Genomic DNA, 26,474 nt, shown 5'->3' with positions numbered 1-26,474 from the left:
TATGGTATAATACTATAAAATTATTTTGTAAAGTTTTTGTTAAAATCGAAAACTAATTAGGAATACTACATACTGGGCTTTAGTATAGTATACTGGCAACATTTGGACTGATATTAGCTGATTGAGGTGTGATCTAGTATAGATTTTTTAAAAATTATTTTTAATATTATTTTTCATATTTTCCATTATGGTTTATTATAGGTTATTGAATATAGTTCCCTGTGATATACGTTAGGACCTTGTTATTTATCTATTTTATACGTAGTAGTTTGTGTCTGCTAATCCTAAACTCCTAATTTATAGCCAGCCTGTCCCCCGGCTTCCCCTTTGGTAACTGTAAGTTTGTTTTCTATGTCTATGAGTCTGCTTCTGTTTTGTAAATATGTTCATTTGTATCATATTTTGGATTCCACATATAAGTGATATCATATAGTATTTCTTTCTCTTTCTGACTTCACTTAGTATGATAATCTTTTTAATTAACAATTATTGTCAGTTAACAATATCATGATTCCTTGGCTACCCTTGGAAACAGTTGAAGAGCTCAGGCCATATCTCACACTAATGAAATCAGAATCTCTTGGGCATGGTACCAGGCATCAGTAGTTTTTAAAGCTTTCCAGGTGATTTCAATATACAAACTAGATTGAGAGTCACTGCTTTGGTGGTAGAATGATAGGGCTTTCTTTTCATTTATATATTTTATGTATTTTGCAATTCTGTTATAATGAGCATTTACTACCGAAGTGATTTTTTTAAAACTGTAAATTTCAAGACATCAGAAAATTCTTGTTACTGGTTTTCAAAAGTTCTAGTAATTTATTCATAAATAAGGATTGTTTTATTTTCCCTTGTTGTCATTTCATTAATTACTAGTGTATTTTACAATTATATTTCAGATCTACAAGTTATATGTGCCTTTAGAGAGACCTTCATTTCTTTAAAAGAATACCGGTACTAGAACTTTAAAGTTATTAAAGACATTTTTTTCTATTTTAGATATCTTAATTATAAATTACCGGACCAGCCAACTTTCCTTTTTTTTTTTTTTTTTTCTTTTTGCGGTATGCGGGCCTCTCACTGTTGTGGCCTCTCCCGTTGCGGAGCACAGGCTCCGGATGCGCAGGCCCAGCGGCCATGGCTCACGGGCCCAGCTGCTCCGCGGCATATGGGATCCTCCCAGACCGGGGCACGAACCCGTATCCCCTGCATCGGCAGGCGGACTCTCAACCACTGCGCCACCAGGGAGGCCCCCAACTTTCCTTTTTCATAATGCAACTTTTTTTTTTTCCTCCTCTAGGAGCTCCAGCGGGCTAAGCAAGAAGTCCTCTCTTTGCGAAGGGAGAATTCTACACTTGATGCTGAGTGCCATGAAAAAGAAAAGTATATTAATCATCTACAAACAAAAGTGGCTGTTTTAGAACAGGAAATCAAGGATAAGGATCAGCTTGTTTTAAGAACAAAAGAAGCATTTGATACAATCCAGGAACAAAAGGTCTATTTTAAAATTTTCTAAACAAATTGATGGTTTATAAATGATCTATAAATGATCACATTTATAAATGATGCTTTTCCTAAATAAACACAGACTTCCTAATTATTCGTGTTTTTAAAAATACGTGTCAGGTGGCTTTAGAAGAAAATGGTGAGAAAAATCAGGTACAACTAGGAAAACTTGAAGCTACAATAAAATCATTATCAGCTGAACTTCTTAAGGTTTGTTTTTAAAAACTTAATAGAATATTGATGTTTCATTGGATTATGTAGAGATGTACATATGAAGCTCTTTTACAGGCAAATGAAATTATCAAAAAGTTGCAAGGGGATCTGAAGACCTTAATGGGTAAATTGAAACTGAAGAATACAGTAACTATTCAGCAAGAGAAACTCTTGGCTGAGAAGGAAGAAAAATTACAAAAGGAACAAAAAGAATTACAAGAGGTTGGACAGTCTCTCCGAATTAAAGAGCAAGAGGTAGTTAATATTTTATATTTTTTTGTGTGTGACTATTTGCAAAGCATAAAGAATTTCCTCATGTATTTTTAAAACTTCTACTTTGTTATATCAGAGAATAGTTTTGGCTTTTTTTCCCCTAAAGAACATGACCATAATCAACAGAACTTAATAACCTATTTCAGTTTGAAAAGTTAGTTATCATGACTCAGATACCTTGAGTGTTCATACGTATATATGTGTATGTATATGTGTGTATATATGTAATTATATGTATATATTTTTCACTGCTGAGCTAATTCCTCATTTAATAGTAATTAATAGTTGTTAATTATTTAATGAATAGTAATACATTTCATCAGTCTTTATTTTAGTCTTTATTATGCTTACTATAAGGATTAACATATTTCAGGTATGCAAATTACAAGAACAATTAGAAGCTACAGTTCAAAAACTTGAAGAAAGCAAACAGCTTTTGAAAAATAATGAGAAGTGTAAGTATTTTACCTTTTTATGTAAATGAGGTTTGTAGCTTTATTCTTAACCTGAAATTTTTATTTGAATTCATAAGTCTAGGTAAATCAAGGTATTGCTATATACAAATAATCTGCTTTAAATGTACCATCTTAATGTCTTTGCTATAGTAAATTATATCAACTGTCCAGTAAAACAGTTACCATCATTATTAAAAAAAAAACCCTAGACTTCCGGGGAAGATGGCGGAAGAGTAAGACGCGGAGATCACCTTCCTCCCCACAGATACACCAGACATACAGCTACACGTGGAACAACTCCTACAGAACACCTACTGAACGCTGGCAGAAGACCTCAGACCTCCCAAAAGGCAAGAAACTCCCCACGTACCTGGGTAGGGCAAAGCGGAGAGATTCCCGCACAGAGGATCAGTGTCAACCGGCACTCACCAGCCCGAGAGGCTTGTCTGCTTGCCTGCTGGGGCGGGCAGCACTGGAAGCTGAGGCTCGGGCTTCGGTCAGAGTGCAGGGAGAGGACTGGGGCTGGCGGCGAGAACTCAGCCTGAAGGGGGCTAATGCGCCACAGCTAGCCGGGAGGGAGTCCAGGAAAACTCTGCAGCAGCTGAAGAGGCAGGAGACTTTTTCTTCCCTCTTGGTTTCCTGGTGCGCGAGGAGAGGGGATTAAGAGCACTGCTTAAAGGAGCTCCACAGACGGGCGTGAGCCGCGGCTGAAAGCGCGGAGCCCAGAGACGGGCGTGGGACACTGGGGCTGCTGCTGCCGCCGCCAAGAGGCCTCTTTGCGAGCGCAGGTCACTGTCCACACCGCCCTTCCGGGAGCCTGTGCAGCCCCTCATTGCCGGGGTCCGGGGATCCAGGGAAGGCTTCCCTGGGAGAATGCACAGCGCGCCTCGGGCTGGTGCAACGTCACGCCAGCCTCTGCCGCTGCAGGCTCGCCCCGCACTCCGTGCCCATCCCTCCCCCCCGGCCTGAGTGAGCCAGAGTCCCCGAAGCGGCTGCTCCTTTAACCCTGTCCTGTCTGAGCGAAGAACAGATGCCCTCCAGTGACCTACACGCAGAGGCGGGGCCAAATCCAAAGCTGAGACCCAGGAGCTGTGAGAACAAAGAAGAGAAAGGGAAATCTCTCCCAGCAGCCTCAGAAGCAGCAGATTAAAGCTCCACAATCAACTTGATGTACCCTGCATCTGTGGAATACATGAATAGACAACACATCATCCCAAATTGAGGAGCCAGGAGTCAGTGCTGTGCCTCTGAGGTGGGAGAGCCAACTTCAGGACACTGGTCCACAAGAGACCTCCCAGCTCCACATAATATCAAACGGCGAAAATCTTCCAGAGATCTCCATCTCAACACCAGCACCCAGCTTCACTCAACGACCAGCAAGCTACAGTGCTGGACACCCTATGCCAAACAACTAGCAAGACAGGAACACAACGCCACCCATTAGCAGAGAGGCTGCCTAAAATCATAAAAAGTCCGCAGACACCCCAAAACACACCACCAGACGTGGACCTGCCCACCAGAAAGACAAGATCCAGCCTCATCCACCAGAACACAGGCACTAGTCCCCTCCACCAGGAAGCCTACACAACCCACTAAACCAACCTTAGCCACTGGGGGCAGACACCAAAAACAACGGGAACTACGAACCTGCAGCCTGCAAAAAGGAGACCCCAAACACAGTAAGATAAGCAAAATGTGAAGACAGAAAAACACACAGCAGGAGAAGGAGCAAGATAAAAACCCACCAAACCTAACAAATGAAGAGGTAATAGGCAGTCTACCTGAAAAAGAATTCAGAATAATGATAGTAAAGATGATCCAAGATTCTATTTCCAAGATCCAAAATCTTGGAAATAGAATAGACAAAATGCAAGAAACAGTTAACAAGGACCTAGAAGAAGTAAAGATGAATCAAGCATCGATTAAAAACACAATACATGAAATGAAAAATACTCTAGATGGGATCAATAGCAGAATAACTGAGGCAGAAGAACAGATACGTGAGGTGGAAGATAAAATAGTGGAAATAACTGATGCAGAGCAAAATAAAGAAAAAAGAATGAAAAGAACAGAGGAGAGTCTCAGAGACCTCTGGGACAACATTAAACACACCAACATTCGAATTATAGGGGTTCCAGAAGAAGAAGAGAAAAAGGGACTGAGAAAATATTTGAAGAGATTATACTTGAAAACTTCCCTAATATGGGAAAGGAAATAGTTATTCAAGTCCAGGAGTCACAGAGTCCCATACAGAATAAATCCAAGGAGAAATACGCCAAGACACATATTAATCAAACTGTCAAAAATTAAACACAAATCATATTAAAAGCAGCAAGGGAAAAACAACAAATAGCACACAAGGGAATCCCCATCAGGATAACAGCTGATCTCTCAGCAGAAACTCTACAAGCCAGAAGGGAGTGGCAGGACATAATTAAAGTGATGAAGGAGAAAAACCTGCAACCAAGATTACTCTACCCAGCAAGGATCTCATTCAGATTTCATGGAGAAATTAAAACGTTTACAAACAAGCAAAAGCTGAGAGAGTTCAGCACCACCAAACCAGCTTTACAACAAATGCTAAAGGAACTTCTCTAGGCAAGAAACACAGCAGAAGGAAAAGACCTTCAATAATGAACCCAAAACAATTAAGAAAATGGGAATAGGAACATACATATCAATAATTACCTTAAATGTAAATGGACTAAATGCTCCCACCAAAAGACACAGATTGGTTGAATGGATACAAAAACAAGACCCGTGCTGTCTACAAGAGACCCACTTCAGACCTAGAGACACATACAGACTGAAAGTAAGGGGATGGAAAAAGATATTCCATGCAAATGGAAACCAAAAGAAAGCTGAAGTAGTAATTCTCATATCAGACAAAATAGACTTTAAAATAAAGACTACTGAGCCTCCCTGGTGGCGCAGTGGTTGAGAGTCCGCCTGCCGATGCAGGGGATACGGGTTCGTGCCCCGGTCTGGGAGGATCCCATATGCCGCGGAGCGGCTGGGCCCGTGAGCCATGGCCGCTGGGCCTGCGCATCCGGAGCCTGTGCTCCGCAACGGGGGAGGCCACAACAGTGAGAGGCCCGCATACCGCAAAAAGAAAAAAAAAAATAAATAAATAAAATAAAATAAAATAAAGACTACTAGAAGAGACAAAGAAAGACACTACATAATGATCAAGGGATCGATCCAAGAAGAAGATATAACAATTGTAAATATTTATGCACCCAACATAGGAGCACCTCAATACATAAGGCAAATACTAACAGCCATAAAAGGAGAAATCGACAGTAACACAATCATAGTAGGGGACTTTAACACCCACTGTCACCAATGGACAGATCATCCAAAATGAAAATAAATAAGGAAACACAAGCTTTCAATGATACATTAAAGAAGATGGACTTAATTGATATTTATAGGACATTCCATCCAAAAACAACAGAATACACATTTTTCTCAAGTGCTCATGGAACATTCTCCAGGATAGATCATATCTTGGGTCACAAATCAAGCCTTGGTAAATTTAAGAAAATTGAAATTGTATCAAGTATCTTTTCCGACCACAGTGCTATGAGACTAGACATCAATTACAGGAAGAGATTTGTAAAAAATACAAACTCATGGAGGCTAAACAATACACTACTCAATAACGAAGTGATCACTGAAGAAATCAAAGAGGAAATTAAAAAATACCTAGAAACAAATGACAGTGGAGACACGACGACCCAAAACCTGTGGGACACAGCAAAAGCAGTTCTAAGGGGGAAGTTTATAGCAATACAATCCCACCTTAAGAAACAGGAAACATCTCGAGCAAACAACCTGACCCTGCACCTAAAGCAATTAGAGAAAGAAGAACAAAAAACCCCCAAAGCTAGCAGAAGGAAAGAAATCATAAAGATCAGATCAGAAATAAATGAAAAAGAAATGAAGGAAACGATAGCAAAGATCAATAAAACTAAAAGCTGGTTCTTTGAGAAGATAAACAAAATTAGCCAGACACTCAAGAAAAAAACGGAGAAGACTCAAATCAATAGAATTAGAAATGAAAAAGGATAAGTAACAACTGACACTGCAGAAATACAAAAGATCATGAGAGATTACTACAAGCAACTCTATACCAATAAAATGGACAACCTGGAAGAAATGGACAAATTCTTAGAAATGCACAACCTGCCAAGACTGAATCAGGAAGAAATAGAAAATATGAATACACCAATCACAAGCACTGAAATTGAAACTGTGATTAAAAATCTTCCAACAAACAAAAGCTCAGGACCAGATGGCTTCAAAGGCGAATTCTATCAAACATTTAGAGAAGAGCTAACACCCATCCTTCTCAAACTCTTCCAAACAATATCAGAGGAAGGAACACTCCCAAACTCATTCTACGAGGCCACCATCACCTTGATACCAAAAACAGGCAAGGATGTCACAAAGAAAGAAAACTACAGGCCAATATCACTAATGAACATAGATGCAAAAATACTCAACAAAATACTAGCAAACAGAATCCAACAGCACATTAAAAGGATCATACGGGGCCTCCCTGGTGGCGCAGTGGTTGAGAGTCCACCTGCCGATGCAGGGGATACGGGTTCGTGCCCCGGTCTGGGAGGATCCCATATGCCGCGGAGCGGCTGGGCCCGTGAGCCATGGCCGCTGGGCCTGCGCATCCGGAGCCTGTGCTCCGCAACGGGAGAGGCCACGACAGTGAGAGGCCCGCATACCGCAAAAAGAAAAAAAAAAAAAAAAAAAAAAAAAAAAAAAAAAAAAAAAAAGGATCATACACCATGATCAAGTGGGGTTTATTCCAGGAATGCAAGGATTCTTCAATATACGCAAATCAATCAATGTGATACACCATATTAACAAATTGAAGGAGAAAACCCATATGATCATCTCAATAGATGCAGAGAAAGCTTTCGACAAAATTCAACACCCATTTATGATAAAAACCCTGCAGAAAGTAGGCATAGAGGGAACTTTCCTCAACATAATAAAGGCCATATATGACAAACCCACAGCCAGCATCATTCTCAATGGTGACAAACTGAAACCATTTCCACTAAGATCAGGAAGAAGACAAGGTTGCCCACTGTCACCACTCTTATTCAACCTAGTTTTGGAAGTTTTAGCCACAGCAATCAGAGAAGAAAAGGAAATAAAAGGAATCCAAATTGGAAAAGAAGAAGTAAAGCTGTCACTGTTTGCAGATGACACGATACTATACATAGAGAATCCTAAAGATGCTACCAGAAAACTACTAGAGCTAATCAATGAATTTGGTAAAGTAGCAGGATACAAAATTAATGCACAGAAATCTCTGGCATTCCTATATACTAATGATGAAAAATCTGAAAGTGAAATCAAGAAAACACTCCCATTTACCATTGCAACAAAAAGAATAAAATATCTAGGAATAAACCTACCTAAGGAGACAAAAGATCTGTATGCAGAAAATTATAAGACACTGATGAAAGAAATTAAAGATGATACAAATAGATGGAGAGATGTACCATGTTCTTGGATTGGAAGAATCAACATTGTGAAAATGACTCTACTACCCAAAGCAATCTACAGATTCAATGCAATCCCTATCAAACTACCACTGGCATTTTTCACAGAACTAGAACAAAAAATTTCACAATTTGTATGGAAACACAAAAGACCCCGAATAGCCAAAGCAATCTCTAGAAACAAAAACTGAGCTGGAGGAATCAGGCTCCCTGACTTCAGACTATACTACAAAGCTATAGTAATCAAGACAGTATGGTACTGGCACAAAAACAGAAAGATAGATCAATGGAACAGCATAGAAAGCCCAGAGATAAACCCTCACATATATGGTCACCTTATCTTTGATAAAGGAGGCAGGAATGTACAGTGGAGCAAGGACAGTCTCTTCAATAAGTGGTGCTGGGAAAACTGGACAGGGACATGTAAAAGTATGAGATTAGATCACTCCCTAACACCATACACAAAAATAAGCTCAAAATGGATTAAAGACCTAAATGTAAGGCCAGACACTATCAAACTCTTAGAGGAATACATAGGCAGAACACTCTATGACATAAATCACAGCCAGATCCTTTTTGACCCACCTCCTAGAGAAATGGAAATAAAGACAAAAATAAACACATGGGACCTAATGAAGCTTAAAAGCTTTTGCACAGCAAAGGAAACCATAAACAAGACCAAAAGACAACCCTCGGAATGGGAGAAAATATTTGCAAATGAAGCAACTGACAAAGGATTAATCTCCAAAATATATAAACAGCTCATGCAGCTCAATAGCAAGAAAACAAACAACCCAATCCAAAAATGGGCAGAAGACCTAAATAGACATTTCTCCACAGAAGATATACAGACTGCCAACAAACACATGAAAGGCTGCTCAACATCTTTACTCATTAGAGAAATTCAAATCAAAACTACAATGAGATATCATCTCACACCAGTCAGAATGGCCATCATCAAAAAATCTAGAAACAATAAATGCTGGAGAGGGTGTGGAAAAAAGGGAACACTCTTGCACTGCTGGTGGGAATGTGAATTGGTACAGCCACTATGGAGAACGGTATGGAGGTTCCTTAAAAAACTACAAATAGAACTACCATATGACCCAGCAATCCCACTATTGGGCATATACCCTGAGAAAACCAGAATTCAAAAAGAGTCATGTACCAAAATGTTCATAGCAGCCCTATTTACAGTAGCCCAGAGATGGAAACAACCTAAGTGTCCATCATCGGATGAATGGATAAAGAAGATGTGGCACATATATACAATGGAATATTACTCAGCCATAAAAAGAAACGAAATTGAGCTATTTGTAATGAGGTGGATGGACCTAGAGTCTGTCATACAGAGTGAAGTAAGTCAGAAAGAGAAAGACAAATACTGTATGCTGACACATATATATGTAATTTAAGAATAAAACATGTCATGAAGAACATAGGGGTAAGACAGGAATAAAGACACAGACCTACTAGAGAATGGACTTGAGGATATGGGGAGGGGGAAGGGTAAGCTGTGACAAAGCGAAAGAGCGGCATGGACATATATACACTACCAAACGTAAGGTAGATAGCTAGTGGGTAGCAGCCGCATAGCACAGGGAGATCAGCTCGGTGCTTTGTGACCGCCTGGAGGGGTGGGATAGGGATGGTGGGAGGGAGATGCAAAAGGGAGGGGATATGTATATGTATATGTGTAACTGATTAAAGTTGTTATAAAGCAGAAAAAAAAAACCCTATTACATGTGTCAATAACCCAAAGTTAAGTGTTGAAAATATTAACTATAATTTACTATTTAAATTCTTTACTACTACTTGTTATAATTGCTGTGTTTACTTACTGGTAATAGTATGAACTGTTTGAAACAAAACTATGAGATCAAGCCTTTAACATCTTCTCAGTTTCTGATATTGATTATATGAAATAAGAGTTTGAATTTTAAGTAAACTAGAAGGTATCATTGTGGAAATGAAAGCCTTTAAAGAGATCCTTGACTAGCAGAAATACGTGCTTCTGATAGTAAAAGAATAAGGAGTCCTATTTGGCAGTTGCTAAAATAAGAATATTTAATGACAAAAATTTAGGTGAACCTGTGTTGTTCTCCTGTGATATAAGGTAGTTTTAAAAACTTAAAATTAAAAAAATTTCAATATAATTTTTAAATATTTAAAATTATTAGAAAAATAATAATATTCAAAATTCTTTACCTTGTTTCTTGTTCTTTTATTTAAGTAATCACATGGTTAAATAAAGAATTAAATGAAAATCAGCTAGTGAGAAAGCAAGATGTATTGGGACCTTCAGCCACTCCACCTGTACATTCTAGTAGCAACATCATCAGAAGTGGAATTTCTCCTAACTCTAATGTGGTAAGATTTAAATTAAGATGTTGTGAGTGGTCTTAGTAAATTTTCTAAAACAAACATATTTCCAGATTGTTAGGTGCTGGTACCTAATATGACGAGAGTCCTACAATTTTTAGCACTGAAGTAGAGTTTAAGTTCCATTTGGAAGTGGGACATAAAGGTACACTTATTCTTAACAAAGAGGCTATATTTTAAGGGTACACTTCTTTGTAAGATTTTAATGGATATTGAAATCACTCAGCATTAACTAATGCCAAATGTGCTGAAAAACTGTTAACACACACACAAAGTATTTAGGAGGCCTCAGTAAGGGAGAACAAGGTATGGGCTCAGGTTTGGCACTGTAGTGGAGGAGCCTAATCTGAATTCTATTAGAAGAAAAAGAGAGAAAGAAAAACCCTATTACCAGGCTTGTCAGCTCTAGATTCTGGAAGAAACTCTTTAGAGTTTTTTAGCTCCAAGTACCTGGATCTGGCTTGGTAATATCAGCTAGGTCTAGGGATCGCTGGGAACTGACCTTGCACTCAGAGCAAGGTTTTGGGGTTCTCCTGCTGAACATAAACAATTTCACGGAGTATCAGCATCAGGCAAGGCCACTCTCTGACTGTGATGGATCAAGACAAAAACAAGACCACTTCATAATCATGTCTGGACACAGACAAGAATATGACATTGCCAAACCACAAAAATGGGCAAGTATTCTTCTATCCTAGCTAAAGTGAGTGACTGCTGCTCATTACTCATTATAGCTTCAGCCTTAACACATTCATCCTGCCTTATTAGATAAGATTTATTCAGATACCCAGTCATATAGTGATCCCCGTTTCCTTATAGCATCCAGTCCACAGCAAAGCCCCGTGTTCTTAAACTGTTCCTTAACTCACCTAACACATGACTAAGTCCAATAAATAACTCCCTTTTAACACTGTCTTACTGAGACACCTCTCTTACTAGGTTCCACGTGGTGTGCAGTCTTCCTTGTTGCAAAGAGTGTGTACACCTCTAGATATGTTTCTGGTGGTCCTTGACTGGAGGGCATTGGCAGAGGATTTAAAATGCAAATCCATAATAAAATTTTTAATCTACTCTAGTAAATGAGATAGTACTTGATGTTTAAAGGGAAAGGATTTGTGCTAATTTGGGAAAAGGTGCAGAGTGAAGTGCCTGGTACTGAATTACGAACTTGAAAAAACTTGATAGTCTTAACCTCAATGACTGATGATAAATAGCTATGTAAAAGGTATTTTTGTCATACAGCCACTTTTGTACATGAGTGCTTATTAAGATTTGTGTTGTGATTGTCCTCTTGTAAAAACAAACTTTTCATGATGTTCGTTAATGGTGGTGTCACTATATTGAAAATTAGTGGCAGAGCAAATTATCTCTAAGAACACAAATACTGTTTTTACTCAATCTGGCAGAAAATTATTTTTATTTTATCCCGTATTGGCCTTTTGATCTATGACTACCCCTCAACCCCCTTTTCAGTAATTTGAGGCCTGGAGGGAACCAAGATGGTTCAGAGGTCTTTGTTTTACTTCAGTTCAAAGGCAGGTCCAGTGGTTTTGTTTTGTCTAAGCTTGCAAAGCCACTCTGAAAAGCCCTCTGGGCCAAAGGTATTCCAGCCTCATGATATATTATAATGAAGCAGAGTTTTGTGGTGTCACCATAAACAAAATCGGCTTCTGAGATAGTGTCCTTAACTGTTAGTTATTGTAGCAGGTGCTAATGCCTCCTGGATCACCAAATACCGTTTAGAACTAATTTCTCATCCTTAACCTTTTTTATGCTTTTATTTTTAGGTTGAGAGTAGACTGACTTACCCAACTTGTGGGATTGGTTATCCTGTCTCCTCTGCATTTGCATTCCAGAATACCTTTCCTCATCCTATAGCTGCCAAAAGTACCATCCACCCAGTTTCAGGACCAAAGGTAGCCAATTCTAATACCTTTTTTTTAAAAAAAATAGCAATTTATTTTTTAATTAAAAAAATTCTTTGATCAGTTGCTAAGTGTATTAGGTGATGTATTTTATGAATATATTTCTGAATAGTGTATATGCTTACAGGAAATATTATCTATATTATATGATTTTTTTTTGAGTCACTATAATTTATAATAACCTAGATATCAGTATGTTTAAACTTTTTTTATTCCTGTTCAGCCTCTCCATTTTTATTCATTCTTCTCCTTATATCTTCTATAACTCTCAAACTTATCTAGGATTACTGACTTCATACTGCTGGCATATTAGCTGTGGTGACATTTTGGATTCCATTGTCAGAATTTAAGGGTCTGATGGGCAGGGTTATAACAAATTATAAAATGTAGTTCTGGCAACATTATCTCAAATAGCACATGCTTAGCAATCCCTCCAAACCTTGATTTATTTGCAAAGGCTTTTTTCTGCTCACTTGAGTTTTTCATCATTGTTATTACTGTCTTAGATATATACACTATTTTCACATGTATTATAATTCTATTTTCACTGTAATTTAATCCACCCAGATGAGCCACTGATTCTGTTTTCATTCCTAACTTCAGGTCCGAATTGATTTTTTCCTAAATCATGGAGACAAACATTTTTGAAAAGAATATTTTATAAAAGGTAGAATTGAGGACTTTGAAACTGATATTATAAACTCTTTCTCAAATTAGTTTTGGGCTGCCCTAAAAATAAGTTTGCTTTGTTGCTTAGGCATGTACTTCTTTTTAGCCATAACCTTATTACTATTTGGAGCTATTGAGAATTCTCAGTGAAATGAGAATTAAGCCTGAGTTTTTATGCTTAGAATGTTATGTAAAGAGTATTTAGTTGCATTTAATTGGCTTTTCTTATATAGCTTATTGAAAATTAGATATGTGTAATCAAAGGAATACTGTTGTTTTAAAATATCAGTATGCTCAAGTGTGCTTACGTCTTGGTAACAGTTTTTTCTTGAGAATTATTATCAAATTCACAATTGCTTTTTTATTTTAAATGGCTTTCCAGAAAATATATATAATGTCCAAAATGAGGACAGGAACTACTACAGATAATTGCTTAGTCGGTAGGACTAAATATGACTTATAAGATTACCTTTCTTATAGCTCTTCTGGAATCGGAGGAATCATTCTAACAATCCTGTTCTTAAATACTGACTCAAGACTTTCAGTGTCTCCTATATTATTGATCTCCATATTCTTTTGATATGCATCCCTAACAACAACAACCAAAAAACCCTAATACTAACAAAACACTTTGAGTTTGAATCTCTGATACATGAATATTTATTTATTTGTGAATTGAATGCATATACTACTCAATTATAATGGTTAAAAACATGGAATCTGTTGTTAGAGTTTAAATCCTGCCTCTGTCAGTATGAAGTTGGACAAGCCAGTAACAAACAAAAAACAATATCCAACTGTTGTGTTTCAGTTTCTCCGTTTGTAAAGTGGAGCAATAATTGCATCTATCTTACTGGATTATTGTGAGTGTTAAAGTGAGCTGCTGCATTTGCTTAGAATAGTGCCTGGTACATAAGTGCTTCAATAATGTTATCTGTTATTATTAATAGTAAAATGTATTCCAAAATAGAAATTAAAGAATGAGATTAAAAAATGTGTATAAATCAAAGTTAAAAGATTTTCTTCTCATACCCCAATGGACGGTTGTAATCACTGCCTGCTATGGAAACCACTAATCTAGGTAGTCTTGTGCTAGCAGCTATGGCGATTAAAACATGTTCTTTTTAGTTGCGGTAAAAAATAAATAAATAAATAAAAATTTATTTAATGACATTGAATCTGTGATATACCTAATTTCTTAAAATGTTACTGTCGGGCTTCCCTGGTGGCGCAGTGGTTGAAAGTCCGCCTGCCCATGCAGGGGACACGGGTTCGTGCCCTGGTCTGGGAAGATCCCACATGCCGCGGAGCGGCTAGGCCCGTGAGCCATGGCCGCTGAGCCTGTGCGTCCGGAGCCTGTGCTCCGCAATGGGAGAGGCCACAACAGTGAGAGGCCCGCGTACAGCAAAAAAAAAAAAAAAAAAAAAAAATGTTACTGTCAAGATTTAGTACATTCAAGTAGTTTAACTGTGAGGATGTAGAATAACATGAGTTAAATTAAGAAAGAAATAAAATCATGCTGAAGGAAATACATAAGAGTGAGTGTTTTAAAAGATTGTGCCATGCTGACAAATAGAAAGATCACTTGATACTTTTAAAGCAAAATAGGCAAAATAACTTGTTTCTTCACTTTTATTTTTGAAGAGAGTAATCTCTAAGGATTCATTCATTTGGTATATATTTAATGATGGACTCTGTGGGACATTTGACTGACTAAGGGACCCAAAGGAGACCTTTTTTTTTTTTTTTTTTTTTTGCGGTACATGGGCCTCTCACTGCTGTGGCCTCTCCCGCCGTGGAGCATAGGCTCCAGACGCGCAGGCCCAGCGGCCATGGCTCACGTGCCCAGCCGCTGTGTGGCACGTGGGATCCTCCCGGACTGGGGCACAAACCCGCGTCCCCTGCATCGGCAGGCGGGCTCTCAACCACTGCACCACCAGGGAAGCCCCATTTGGTATATATTTAATGAATGTCTGCTATGGCTAGACATTGTTCTAATTGCAAGAGATATAACAATGAACAAGACAAAGTACAGTTTGTGGTGAAACACACTATGATGGTAAACTGTAGTATCTTTCAGACTAACCTGTTATTAAAGAGGAGATGTTATTTGATGTCAAAGAAAGTACTTGTGACAGACTCTCTTAAAAACTTTAGAATATCTGATTCTGATTCTTTTTGTATGGCATAAATTCACAAAGTCAAACATGATCAGATTTCATCTTGGAGATTATGAAGTAGGTGAGAGATTTTCTGCAGTAAGAAATGAACTGAGATCAGATGATTGATTAATTTTTGATAGTGTTTAGCCCACAGTGTGTATTCAGATAAATTTTATCTAGAGATAGCATTTCTCAGTTTGATTAACCATCTCATTCCACAGATGGTTCTAAATTAATTTTTATTTCTTTTGTATTAGCTATTTAAAAAATAGATTAAAATATATGAGCATGGGAAGCTCCCAAATATTTAAGAGGATGTATTGGCTAAATGTACCTCCTGTGGTCCCTAGTCCCCTCCTCAGAGAAAAAATCCTGGGAGTTTTTTGTGATATATTCGAAAAATACTTAAAATATATACAAGGATATATGTATATGTCTGTATGTTTGTATACATGAGTGTTGGTATAGATAAGCATAAATAGTACATGCCCACTGTTCTATACCTTGCTTTTTTCGTTTAACAGTATTATCATGGTACAGGTCCATTTTCATGTATTAGAATGTAAGTTTTTCTTTGTTTGTTTGTTTTTAATAACTTAGAAGTATTCCAGTATACGGATGTACGATAATTTAATAGTGCTCTGTTAATGGATGATTAAGTTGTTTTCAATCTAGATAGTCATACATGTTTCAGCAGTTATCTTTGTATATACTTCTTTGTGTCTTTGTACAAATAGATTTGTAGAATAAATTCTTTTTTTAATTAATTTTTATTGGAGTATAGTTGCTTTACAATGCTGTGTTAGTTTCTGCTGTGCAGCAAAGTAAATCAATTGTACGTATACATATATCCACTTGTTTTTTAGATTTCCTTCCCATTTAGGTCACTACAGAGCATTGAGCAGAGTACCCTGTGCTATACGGTAGGTTCTCATTAGTTATCTATTTTATACATAATACTACATATGTGTCAATTGCAATCTCCCAGTTCATCCCACCCCCTCTTCCCCACTTGGTAACCATAAGTTTGTTCTCTACATCTGTGACTCTATTTCTGCTTTGCAAATAAGCTCATCTGTACCATTTTTCTAGATTCCACATATAAGGGGTATTATACGATATTTGTTTTTCTCTTTCTGACTGACTTCACTTTGTATGACATTCTCTCCGTCAGTCCATGTCTCTGCAAATGTCACAGTTTCGTTCCTTTTTATGGCTGACTAATATTCCATTGTATATATGTACCACATCTTTATCCATTCCTCTGTCAGTGGACACTTAGGTTGCTTCCATGTCCTGGCTATTGTAAATAGTGCTGCAGTGAAAATTGGGGTGCATGCATCCTTTCGAATTCTGGTTTTCTCTAGTTATATGCCTAGAAGTGGAATTGCTGGGTCATATGGTAGCTCTATTTTTAGTTTTTTAACAAACCTCCATACTGTTCTCCATAGTGGCTGTACCAATTTACATTCCCACCAACAGTGTTGGAGGGTTCCCTTTTCTCCACACCTTCTCCAGCATTTATTGTTTGTAGATTTTTTGATGATGGCCATTCTGACTGGTATGAGGTGATACCTCATAGTAGTTTTGATTTGCATTTCTCTAATAATTAGTGATGTTGAGCATCTTTTCAAGTGTTTTGTTGGCCATCTGTATGTCTTCTTTGGAGAAATGTCTATTTAGGTCTTCTGCCCATTTTTTGATTGGGTTATTTCTTTTTTTGATATTGAGCTGCATGAGCTGTTTGTGTATTTTGGAAATTAGTCCCTTGTCAGTTGCTTTGTTTGCAAATATTTTCTCCCATTCTGTGGGTTGTCTTTTCATTTTGTTTATGGCTTCCTTTGCCGCACAAAAGCTTTTAAGTTTCGTTAGGTCCCATTTGTTTATTTTTGCTTTTATTTTCATTACTCTATGTGGTGGATCAAAAAAGATCTTGCTGTGATTGATGTCAAGGAGTGTTCTACCTATATTTTCCTCTAAGGGTTTTATAGTATCCAGTCTTACATTTAGGTCCTTAATCCTTTTTTTTTTTTTTTTTTTTTTTTTTTTTTTTTTTTTTTGTAGTACGCGGGCCTCTCACTGTTGTGGCCTCTCCCACTGCGGAGCACAGGCTCCGGACGCGCAGGCTCAGCGGCCATGGCTCACGGGCCCAGCCGCTCAGCGGCATGTGGGATCTTCCCGGACCGGGGCACGAACCCGTGTCCCCTGCATCGGCAGGCGGACTCTCAACCACTGCGCCACCAGGGAAGCCCCTTAATCCATTTTGAGCTTAATTTTGTGTGTGGTGTTAGGGAGTGTTCTAATTTCATTCTTCTACATGTAGCTGTCCAGTTTTCCCAGCACCATTTATTGAAGAGACTCTCTTTTCTCCATTATATATTCTTGCCTCCTTTGTCATAGGTTAGGTGGCCCTAGGTGCATGGGTTTATCTCTGTTCTGTGGATCTATATTTCTGTTTTTGGGCCAGTACTATACTGTTTGATGACTGTAGCTTCATAGTATAGTCTGAAGTCAGGGAGCCTGATTCCTCCAGCTCTGTTCTTCTTTCTCAAGATTGCTTTGGCTGTTTGGGGTCTTCTGTATTTCCATACAAATTGTAAAATTTTTTGTTCTAGTTTTGTGGAAAATGCCCTTGGTAATTTGATAGAGATTGCATTGAGTCTGTACGTTGCTGTGGGTAGTATAGTCATTTTCACAATATTGATTCTTCCAATCCAAGAACATGTTATATCTCTCCATCTGTTTGTGTCATCTTTGATTTCTCTCATCAGTATTTTATAGTTTTCTGAGTATAGGTCTTTGGCTCCTTATAGGTTTATTTTGATGTGATGGTCAATGGGATTGTTTCCTTAATCTCTCTGATCTTTCGTTGTTAGTGTATAGGAATGCAAGAGATTTCTTTGCATTAATTTTGTATCCAACTTTATCAGATTCATTGATTAGCTCTAGTAGTTTTCTGGTAGCACCTTTAGGATTTTCTATGTATAGTATCATGTCATCTGCAAACGGTGACAGTTTTACTTCTTGTTTTCCAATATGGATTCCTTTTTCTTCTCTGATTGCTGTGGCTAAAATTTCCAAAACTATGTTGAATAATAGTGGTGAGAGTGGGCATCCTTATCTTGTTCCTGATCTTAGAGGAGATGCTTTCAGTTTTTCACCATTGAGAATGATATTTGCTGTGGGTTTGTTGTATATGGCCTTTATTATGTTGTGGTAGGTTCCCTCTAAGCCCGCTTCCTGGGGAGTTTTTAGCATAAGTGGGTGTTGAATTTTGTCAAAAGCTTTTTCTGCATCTATTGAGATGATCATATGGTTTTTATTCTTCAATTTGTTAATATGGTGTATCACATTGATTTGTGTATATTGAAGAATCCTTGCATCCCTGGGATAAATCCCACTTGATCATGGTGTATGATCCTTTTAATGTGTTGTTGGATTCAGTTTGCTAGTATTTTGTTGAGGATTTTTGTGTCTATGTTCATCAGTGATATTGGCCTGTAATTTTTTTGTGTGATGTCTTTATCTGGTTTTGGTATCAGAGTGATGGTGGCCTCATAGAATGAGCTTGGGAGTGTTCCTTCCTCCGCAATTTTTTGGAAGAGTTTTAGAAGGGTAGGTGTTAACTCTTCTCTAAATGTTTGATAGAAATCACCTGTGAAGCCATCTGGCCATGGACGTTTGTTTGTTGGAAGATTTTGTTTGTTTGTTTTTTTGCAGTACGCAGGCCTGTCACTGCTGTGGCCTCTCCCGTTGCAGAACACAGGCTCCAGATGCACAGGCTCAGCGGCCATGGCTCATGGGCCCAGCCTCTCCGCGGCATGTGGGATCTTCCCGGACCGGGGCATGAACCCGTGTCCCCTGCATTGGCAGGCGGACTCTTCAACCACTGCACCACCAGGGAAGCCCTGTTGGAAGATTTTTAATCACAGTTTCAATTTCACTACTTGCGATTGGTCTGTTCTTATTTTCTATTTCTTCCTGTTTCAGACTTAGAAGGTTGTATCTTTCTACGAACTTGTCCATTTCTTCTAGGTTGTCCATTTTCTTGGCGTGTAGTTGCTTGTAGTAATCTTTTATGATCCTTTGTATTTCTGTGGTGTCCAGTGCAACTTCTCCCTTTTCATTTCTAATTTTATTGATTTGGATCCTCTCCCTTTTTGTCTTGATGAGTCTGGCTAGAGGTTTATCAATTTTGTTTATCCTCTCAAAGAACCAGCTTTTAGTTTCATTGATCTTTGCTGTTGTTTTCTTTGTCTCTATTTCATTTATTTCTACTCTGATCTTTATGATTTCTCTCCTTCTACTAACTTTGAGTTTTGTTTGTTCTTCTCTAGTCGCTTTAGGTGTAAGGATAGGTTGTTTATTTGAGATTTTTCTTGTTTCTTGAGGTAGGATATATTGCTATAAACTTCCCTCTTAGAACTGCTTTTGCTGCGTCCCATAGGTTTTGGATTGTCATGTTTTCATTGTCATTTGTCTCTAGGTATATTTTGATTTCCTCTTTGATTTCTTCAGTGATTAATTGATTATTTAGTAACGTATTGTTTAACCTCCACGTGTTTGTGTTTTTTACACTTTTTTTCCATATAATTGACTTCTAATTTCATAGCATTGTGGTCGGAAAACATGCTTGATATGATTTCAGTTTTCTTAAATTTACCGAGGCTTGATTTGTGACCCAAGATGTGATCTATCCTGAAGAATGTTCCACGTGACTTGAGAAGAAAGTGTATTCTGCTGCTTTCAGATGCAATGTCCTATAAATATCCATTAAGTCTGTCTGTTGTAATGTGTCATTTAAGGCTTGTGTTTCCTTATTAATTTTCCATCTGGATGATCTATTGGTGTATGTGTGGTGTTAAAATCCCCCACTGTTATTGTGTTACTGTTGATTTCCCCATTTATGGCTGTTAGCATTTGCCTTATGTATTGAGGTGAACCTATGTTGGGTGCGTATGTATTTACTGTAGGACAAATTCTTAAAAGGAACTGGGTCAGAGGCATTTTACCTATCTAGTGACTGATGTTAATCAGCATTTCCCTGATTATTAAGTGAGGAACATCTTTTTATGTATCTATGGATTATGTTTACTCTTCTATATAATTTCTCTTCATTTCTTTTATTCATTTTCTGTTTGGGATGTTTAACCCCTGTAAGATGACATCATAAGTGTTCTTTATATATTCTGAACATTCACTTGTCTGCTATTGGTTTTGTATGTTAACTGTTATTATTTCCCAATTTGGGGATTATCTTTTTACTCTTTTTAAGGTGCCTTTTTAAAAAATTTAAAACTTTTTTATAGTTCATACATGCAATCCTCCCAAGCTTAAGTCTACAGTTCAGTAATTTCAGTCAGTTTATAGAGTTGTGAAACCATCATGACAGTCTAGTTTTGAGCATTTACATTTCCCCAAAATGTTCCTTAGTGCTTTTTTGCAGTTAAACCACACTCTTGCCCCCAGCCCTAGGCAACTACTGATCTGCTTTCTGTTTCTATAAATTTGCCTTTCTGCATTTCAGATGAATAGAGTGACACATTATGTCTGCTTTCACTCAGCATGACTTTTTTGTGCTTTATCCAGGTGGTAGTGTGTATCAGTAGTTCATTCTTTTAATTGCTCAGTAGTATTTCGTTGTATGGGTATACCACAACTTGCTTATCCATACATTCATCAATTGATGAAAATTCGGGTCATTTTCAGCTTTTGGGTATTACAAATAAAGCTATGAACATTTGGGTACAAGTCTTTGTATTTCTCTGGGGTGAGTATGTAGAATGGATTGGCTGTCAATATGTATTTGATTTTTAAGAACCTACCACACTTTTCCAAAGTGGTTGTGCCGTTTACCACTAGCAGTCTGAGAGTTCAAGTTCTATATGTTTATCAACACTTGATATGGTCAATTGTTTAATTTCAGGCATTCTAGTAGATGGGTAGAAGTATCTTGTGATTTTAGCATGCATTTCCCTAAAAGCTAATGAGGTTGTGTGTGTTTGACATCAGTATATCTGCTTTGGTAAAATAGCTATTTGAATCTTTTGCCTTTTTTAAAATTAGGTTGTTTCTCTTGAGTTATGAGTTCTTTAAATATTCTGGATGCAAGTCCTTTATCAGATAAATGTTTGCAAATATTTCTTCCAGTCTGTGGCTTCTCCTTTATTTTCTCTTTTGAAGAACAAAAAGTTTTTAATTTGATGAAGTCCAGTTTATCAAATTTTTTTCTTTAGTTGATCATGCTTTTGGAGTCACATCTAAGAACTCTGCAACCACAGGTGGCAAATAAGATCTATGATCCATTGTGAGTTACTTTTTATGTATAGTATGAGTTTTATGTATGGAATGAGGTAAGGGTCTTCGGTTTTTTTGTTTTGTTTTAGCATGTGGATATCTAGTTCTCTCAGTAACAGTTGTTAAAGACTGTTGATTTAGGCAAATCATTTGACCATAAATGTAAGAATTTCTGGACTCTTAATTCTGTTTCATTGATTGTCTATCCTTGTGCCAATACCACACTGTCATGATTACTGTGACTTAATAATATTAAGTTTTGAAATTGAGTAGTATAAATCCACCAACTCTCTTCTTTTTCAAACTTGTTTTATTATTTTAGTTACTTTATATTTCCATATAAATGTTTGGATTCAGCTTGTCAACTTCTACAAAATAGCCTGCTTGAATTTTGATAGGGTATATAGAATTTATAGATCAATTTTGGAAGAAATGTCATTTTGACAGTATTTTGTTTTTAAATCCATGAATGTTAATATGCCTCTCCATTTATTTAAGTGTCCTTTAATTTCTCTCATCAGTGTTTTGCAGTTTTCAATGTCAAATTCTGCATTTCTTTTATTAAATTTTTTCCTAAGTATTTTACTCATTTGATGCTATTGTGAATGTAATTGCTTTATTAATTACTTTCTCAGAATATTCGTTGATGCTGTATACAAATATAATTGATTTTTGTATATTGACCTTGTATCCTGAAAACTTGCTATACTCATTTGTTAAACTCATTACTAGTGGCTTTTTAATGCTTTGATATGATTGTGTGATTTTTCTCTCATCAGTTAATAGATGTATTATGTTGATTTTCAAATATTGTATAAGCCTTGCATTCTTGGGATAAACTTCACTGATCTAAATGTTAGTCAAATTCAGTTGGTTGATTTTGTTCAGTTCTTCTGTATCCTTGTTGACTTTGTATTAGTTACTGAGAGAGGAGTATCTCCAGTATTGGATATCTCCAATTATTATTATGGGTGTTTCCATTTCTATCAGTTTTCCATTTAATTCTATCATTTTTTGCCTCATGTATTTTGAAGCTCTTTTGTTCGGTGCATACACCTTTATAATTGTTATGTCCTCTTGGTTGCTTGACCCTTTCATCATTATGTAATTTCCTCTTTGGTAATTTTTCATGCTCTGAAGTCTACTTTGTTCAATATGAATATAGCTACTCAGGTTTTCTTTCGAGTGGTGTTTCCATGGAGTATCTTTTTCCAACCTTTTTCTTTAAACTTGTGTATATCCTATCTAAAATGGTTTTCAGGTAAAGGGCATATTTAGTTTGTTCCCTCTATTTTTCATTCCTTTGTTTCCCCTTTCTTGACTTCATTTTTGGGTTATTTGCACATTTTTAAAATATTCCTTTTTTTTTTTTAGTTCTTCTGGTGTGTTTTTTATTATATCTCTTTGTACACTTTTTTTTTTAGTGGTTGCTCCAGACATCATAATAAACATAGTTAGCTTTTCACAGTATGTATAGAATTAATATTTTACCACTTCAAGTGGAATATAAATACCTTACTACCATGTATAGTCCCTTTACCTTTACCCCTTTGTTTTGGTATGTCATATGTATTACAGCTATACATTGGAAACTATCAGACAGTGCTGTAATTTTTGCTATTAACCAATATACATATGTATAAAACACTTGAGTGGAGAAGCATAGTCCATTATATTTATCCCTGTTTACCATTTCTGTTGCTCTTCCTTTATTCCTGGTATTCCATGTTTTCCATGATATCACTTCCCTGAATAATAGAATATTATTTAGCTTTTGTTTTATAGGAGGTTTTCTGGCAAAGAAGTTTCTTTGTTTTTCTTCATCTTGGAAACACGCTTCTTTCACCTTCATTCCTGAATGATATTTTCTCTGGACATAGAATAATGTATTTATAGTTTTTTTTCCTTAAGCACTTTAAAAATATTCTACTTCCCTCAGACTTCCATGATTTCTGATGAGAAATCAGCAGTAAATTCCAACTGTTGTTCAACTATATATAATGCATCGTTTTTCTCAGGCTGCTTTCAAGATTTATTCTTTTCCTTTAGTTTTCAGGAGTCTGATGATGCATCTAGGCATGAATTTATTTGTATCCTTTTTGGGATTTGCTAGGTTTCTTGAATCTCTAAGCTGATACCTTTTACCAAATTTTGGAAGTGTTCAACCATTATTTCTTTTTTTTTTTTTTTTTTTTTTGCGGTACGTGGGCCTCTCACCATTGTGGCCTCTCCCGTTGTGGAGCACAGGCTCCGGATGCACAGGCTCAGCGGCCATGGCTCACGGGCCCAGCTGCTCCACGGCACGTGGGATCTTCCTGGACCAGGGCATGAACCCGTGTCCCCTGCATCAGCAGGCAGACTCTCAACCACTGTGCCACCAGGGAAGCCCAACAACCATTATTTCTTAAAAATGTTTTCTGCCCTACACTCTTCCCCCGTCCTTCTGGGACTCAGGCAACATGAATGTTAGACCATGTATGTTTTCCCATAGGTCTGTGAGACTCTCTTCTTCCTTTCTTTTTTCTCTGTTTTTCAGATATAATAATTTCTATTGATTGATCTTACAGTTTAATGCTATAGAGTCCATCCAGTGAATTTTTTCAGTTCTTAAATTTCCATTTGTTTCTTTTTTACATGTTCTATTTTTTTTTACTGAGACATTTTCTTTACATTTATTTCAAGAGTATTCACTTTTACTTCTTAGAACATGGTTATAATAGATACTTTTAACTGCCTTCCCGATAATTCCATTATCTTTGCCATCTTGGAGCTGACAACTGTTGGCTTGTTTTTTGCCTTGCAAATTACTTAGATTTTCTGGGTTCTTTGTTGAGTGATTTTGGATTCTGTCTGGATCCAGTATTGAATGTTATGAGGCTCTAGATCTTGTTTAAATCCAAAGGAGAATGTGAATTAAAAAAAAATTTTAATTAAAAAAAATTTTTTTGTAACAAATAGTTTTGTTAGGTTCAAATTGCAAATTCTGACTTACCGTTTGTAGGCTGTGGTTTCTGTGTCAGTTCAGTCCTTAAAGAGTTTGCTCATGTTATTTGGATCTGTCTGTCTGTGCTCCATCTAGTGCCTGTTCTGTGACCTGGGTGGTGGTTTACTCCATAGTTCAGTTCTCAGAGCCTTTGGTATGGTGACTGTGGTCAGATCTTGCATGTCCAGCTTAGAATAGAACCCAGTAGTTCATATACAGCTTTTATAGGATCTCTTTCTTGAGTTCCTTTCTCTCTGTGATTTCCCTCCAGATTTCAGAATCCCCTGAGTCCTTCTTCCTGAAAACTGGCTAGAAATCATGGACCTAAATTCCCTTGGTCTAAGACACAGTTCCTGCAATTGTGTCTGTGTCTGGTGCCAAACATTGGGAGGACAGAGAAAGAAAAAACATAATGAGAATTTGTATCATGCTTGTGAGACCACAGCACTTCTGGTCAGAGGGTGTGCTTCCCTGCTTTCAGAGTTTTAGGTGCCTGCTTGGCCACTGCTGTTATCATCATTACCCCTGTCGCTTCTGTTTCCACTGAATTGCCTGAGGGTTGGGGCAGAAGAGAACTGTGAAAGAAGGGATTTTCCTCACTCTCTTTGACCCTTAGGAATTTGTTTTTTCATTTCTCAGAACAGAAAGAAGACTATACCTTGATATTAATATTGTACTCTGGCTTTCTTAGCATTTACATGATGTATCACTTTCTTTCCTTTTACTTTTACCAATCTGTGTCTTTATATTTAAACTGGATTTCTTTTAGATATTCTATACCTGACTCTTATATTTTCATCCATTCTGACGTTGTCTTTAACAATTTAAAATTTAATGTATATATTCATACGTTTTATCATCTTGCTGTTTGTATTCTATATATCCCATCTGTTCTTTGTCCCTCTTTTCTACTTTAATCCTGACTTTTCAATTAATTGCTGATTTTATTTTGCATTCTATTTTGTCTCTACTTATTGGCTTTATTTTTTGTTTGCTCTAGAGTTTACAGTAGACATCTTCACCTTATCATAATCTATCTTCAAAATTTTATACTACTTTCCATATAATGTAAGAACCTTACAATAATTCCATTTCCTCATTCCTGTCCTGCTAACTACTGTCAAAATTTTACTTCTGCATTTGTTATAAATCCCACTTTTTTTTTAAACAATCAGATATCTTTTAAATAAATTAAACAGGGAGGAGAAAGTCCTTTTACTCGTATACTTACTATTTACACAACTCTATTCCTTTATGTAGATCTACATTTTCATCTGGTATCATTTTCCTTTCTCCTCTAATGAAGATTTCTTACAGTGCAGCTCTTTAAGATATCTTACAGGGCATGTCTGTGGGAAATTCATAAAAATCTCATAACATTTTTATTTTGAATTTATCTTCTCTGCATTTAGAATTCTGGGTTGACAAGTTTCCTTTTTCCTTTCAGCATTTTGAAGCCATCATTCCATAGTTGCCAGTTTCTGGCCTGGCCATATTTCTTCACTTTTTTTTTTTTTAAACTGTTATTTATTTATTTAGTTAGTTACTTACTTACTTACTTATTTACTTAATTATTGCTGTGTTGGGTCTTCGTTGCTGCACACGGGCTTTCTCTACTGGAGAGCAGGGGCTACTCTTCGTTGTGGTGTGCAGGCTTCTCATTGCAGTGGTTTCTCTTGTTGTGGAGCACGGGCTCTAGGCGCACGGGCTTCAGTAGTTACAGCATGCAGGCTCAGTAGTTGTGGCTCATGGGCTCTAGAGCACAGGCTCAGTAGTTGTGGTGCACGGCCTTCGTTGCTCCGCAGCATGTGGGATCTTCCTGGACCAGGGCTCGAACCCATGTCCCCTGCATTGGCAGGTGGATTCTTAAACACTGCGCCACCAGGGAAGTCCCTCTTCACTTTTTTTGTTATCTCCTTTTAGTATTACAGTTACTCATGGTTGATCACATGATATTGTCCCATTGAGTCTGTTCATTTATTTGCTTCATTTTATATATATTAGATTCTAATGCTTTCTTAAAGTTCGCTAATCTTTTCTTCTGCATTGTTTAATTTGCTGTTAATTCTGTCCAG

At 37.1% G+C, this 26,474-nt stretch overlaps 1 protein-coding gene across 4 annotated transcripts in view; it reads left to right on the top strand.

The window, feature by feature from the left end:
• SASS6 (SAS-6 centriolar assembly protein) overlaps positions 1 to 26,474 on the top strand; it is a 60,810-nt gene that overhangs the window by 28,359 nt on the left and 5,977 nt on the right. For 2 of the 4 annotated variants that reach the window (XM_082614314.1, XM_082614313.1), the window contains exons 9-14: positions 1,301 to 1,495; positions 1,627 to 1,716; positions 1,795 to 1,974; positions 2,366 to 2,447; positions 10,215 to 10,351; positions 12,151 to 12,279. In XM_082614314.1, coding sequence (XP_082470440.1) covers positions 1,301 to 1,495; positions 1,627 to 1,716; positions 1,795 to 1,974; positions 2,366 to 2,447; positions 10,215 to 10,351; positions 12,151 to 12,279 — 813 coding nt within the window. Of the gene's footprint in view, positions 1 to 1,300; positions 1,496 to 1,626; positions 1,717 to 1,794; positions 1,975 to 2,365; positions 2,448 to 10,214; positions 10,352 to 12,150; positions 12,280 to 12,891; positions 13,303 to 13,437; positions 13,963 to 26,474 lie in introns of those variants that run through there. The other 2 variants (XM_082614315.1, XM_082614316.1) reach the window with 2 other exon arrangements.

Source organism: Mesoplodon mirus (assembly GCF_964341445.2).
Source record: "Mesoplodon mirus genome assembly, chromosome: 3".
Classification (NCBI taxonomy): Eukaryota; Metazoa; Chordata; class Mammalia; order Artiodactyla; family Ziphiidae; genus Mesoplodon; species Mesoplodon mirus.
This window is presented reverse-complemented; position numbering and strand designations above follow the sequence as displayed.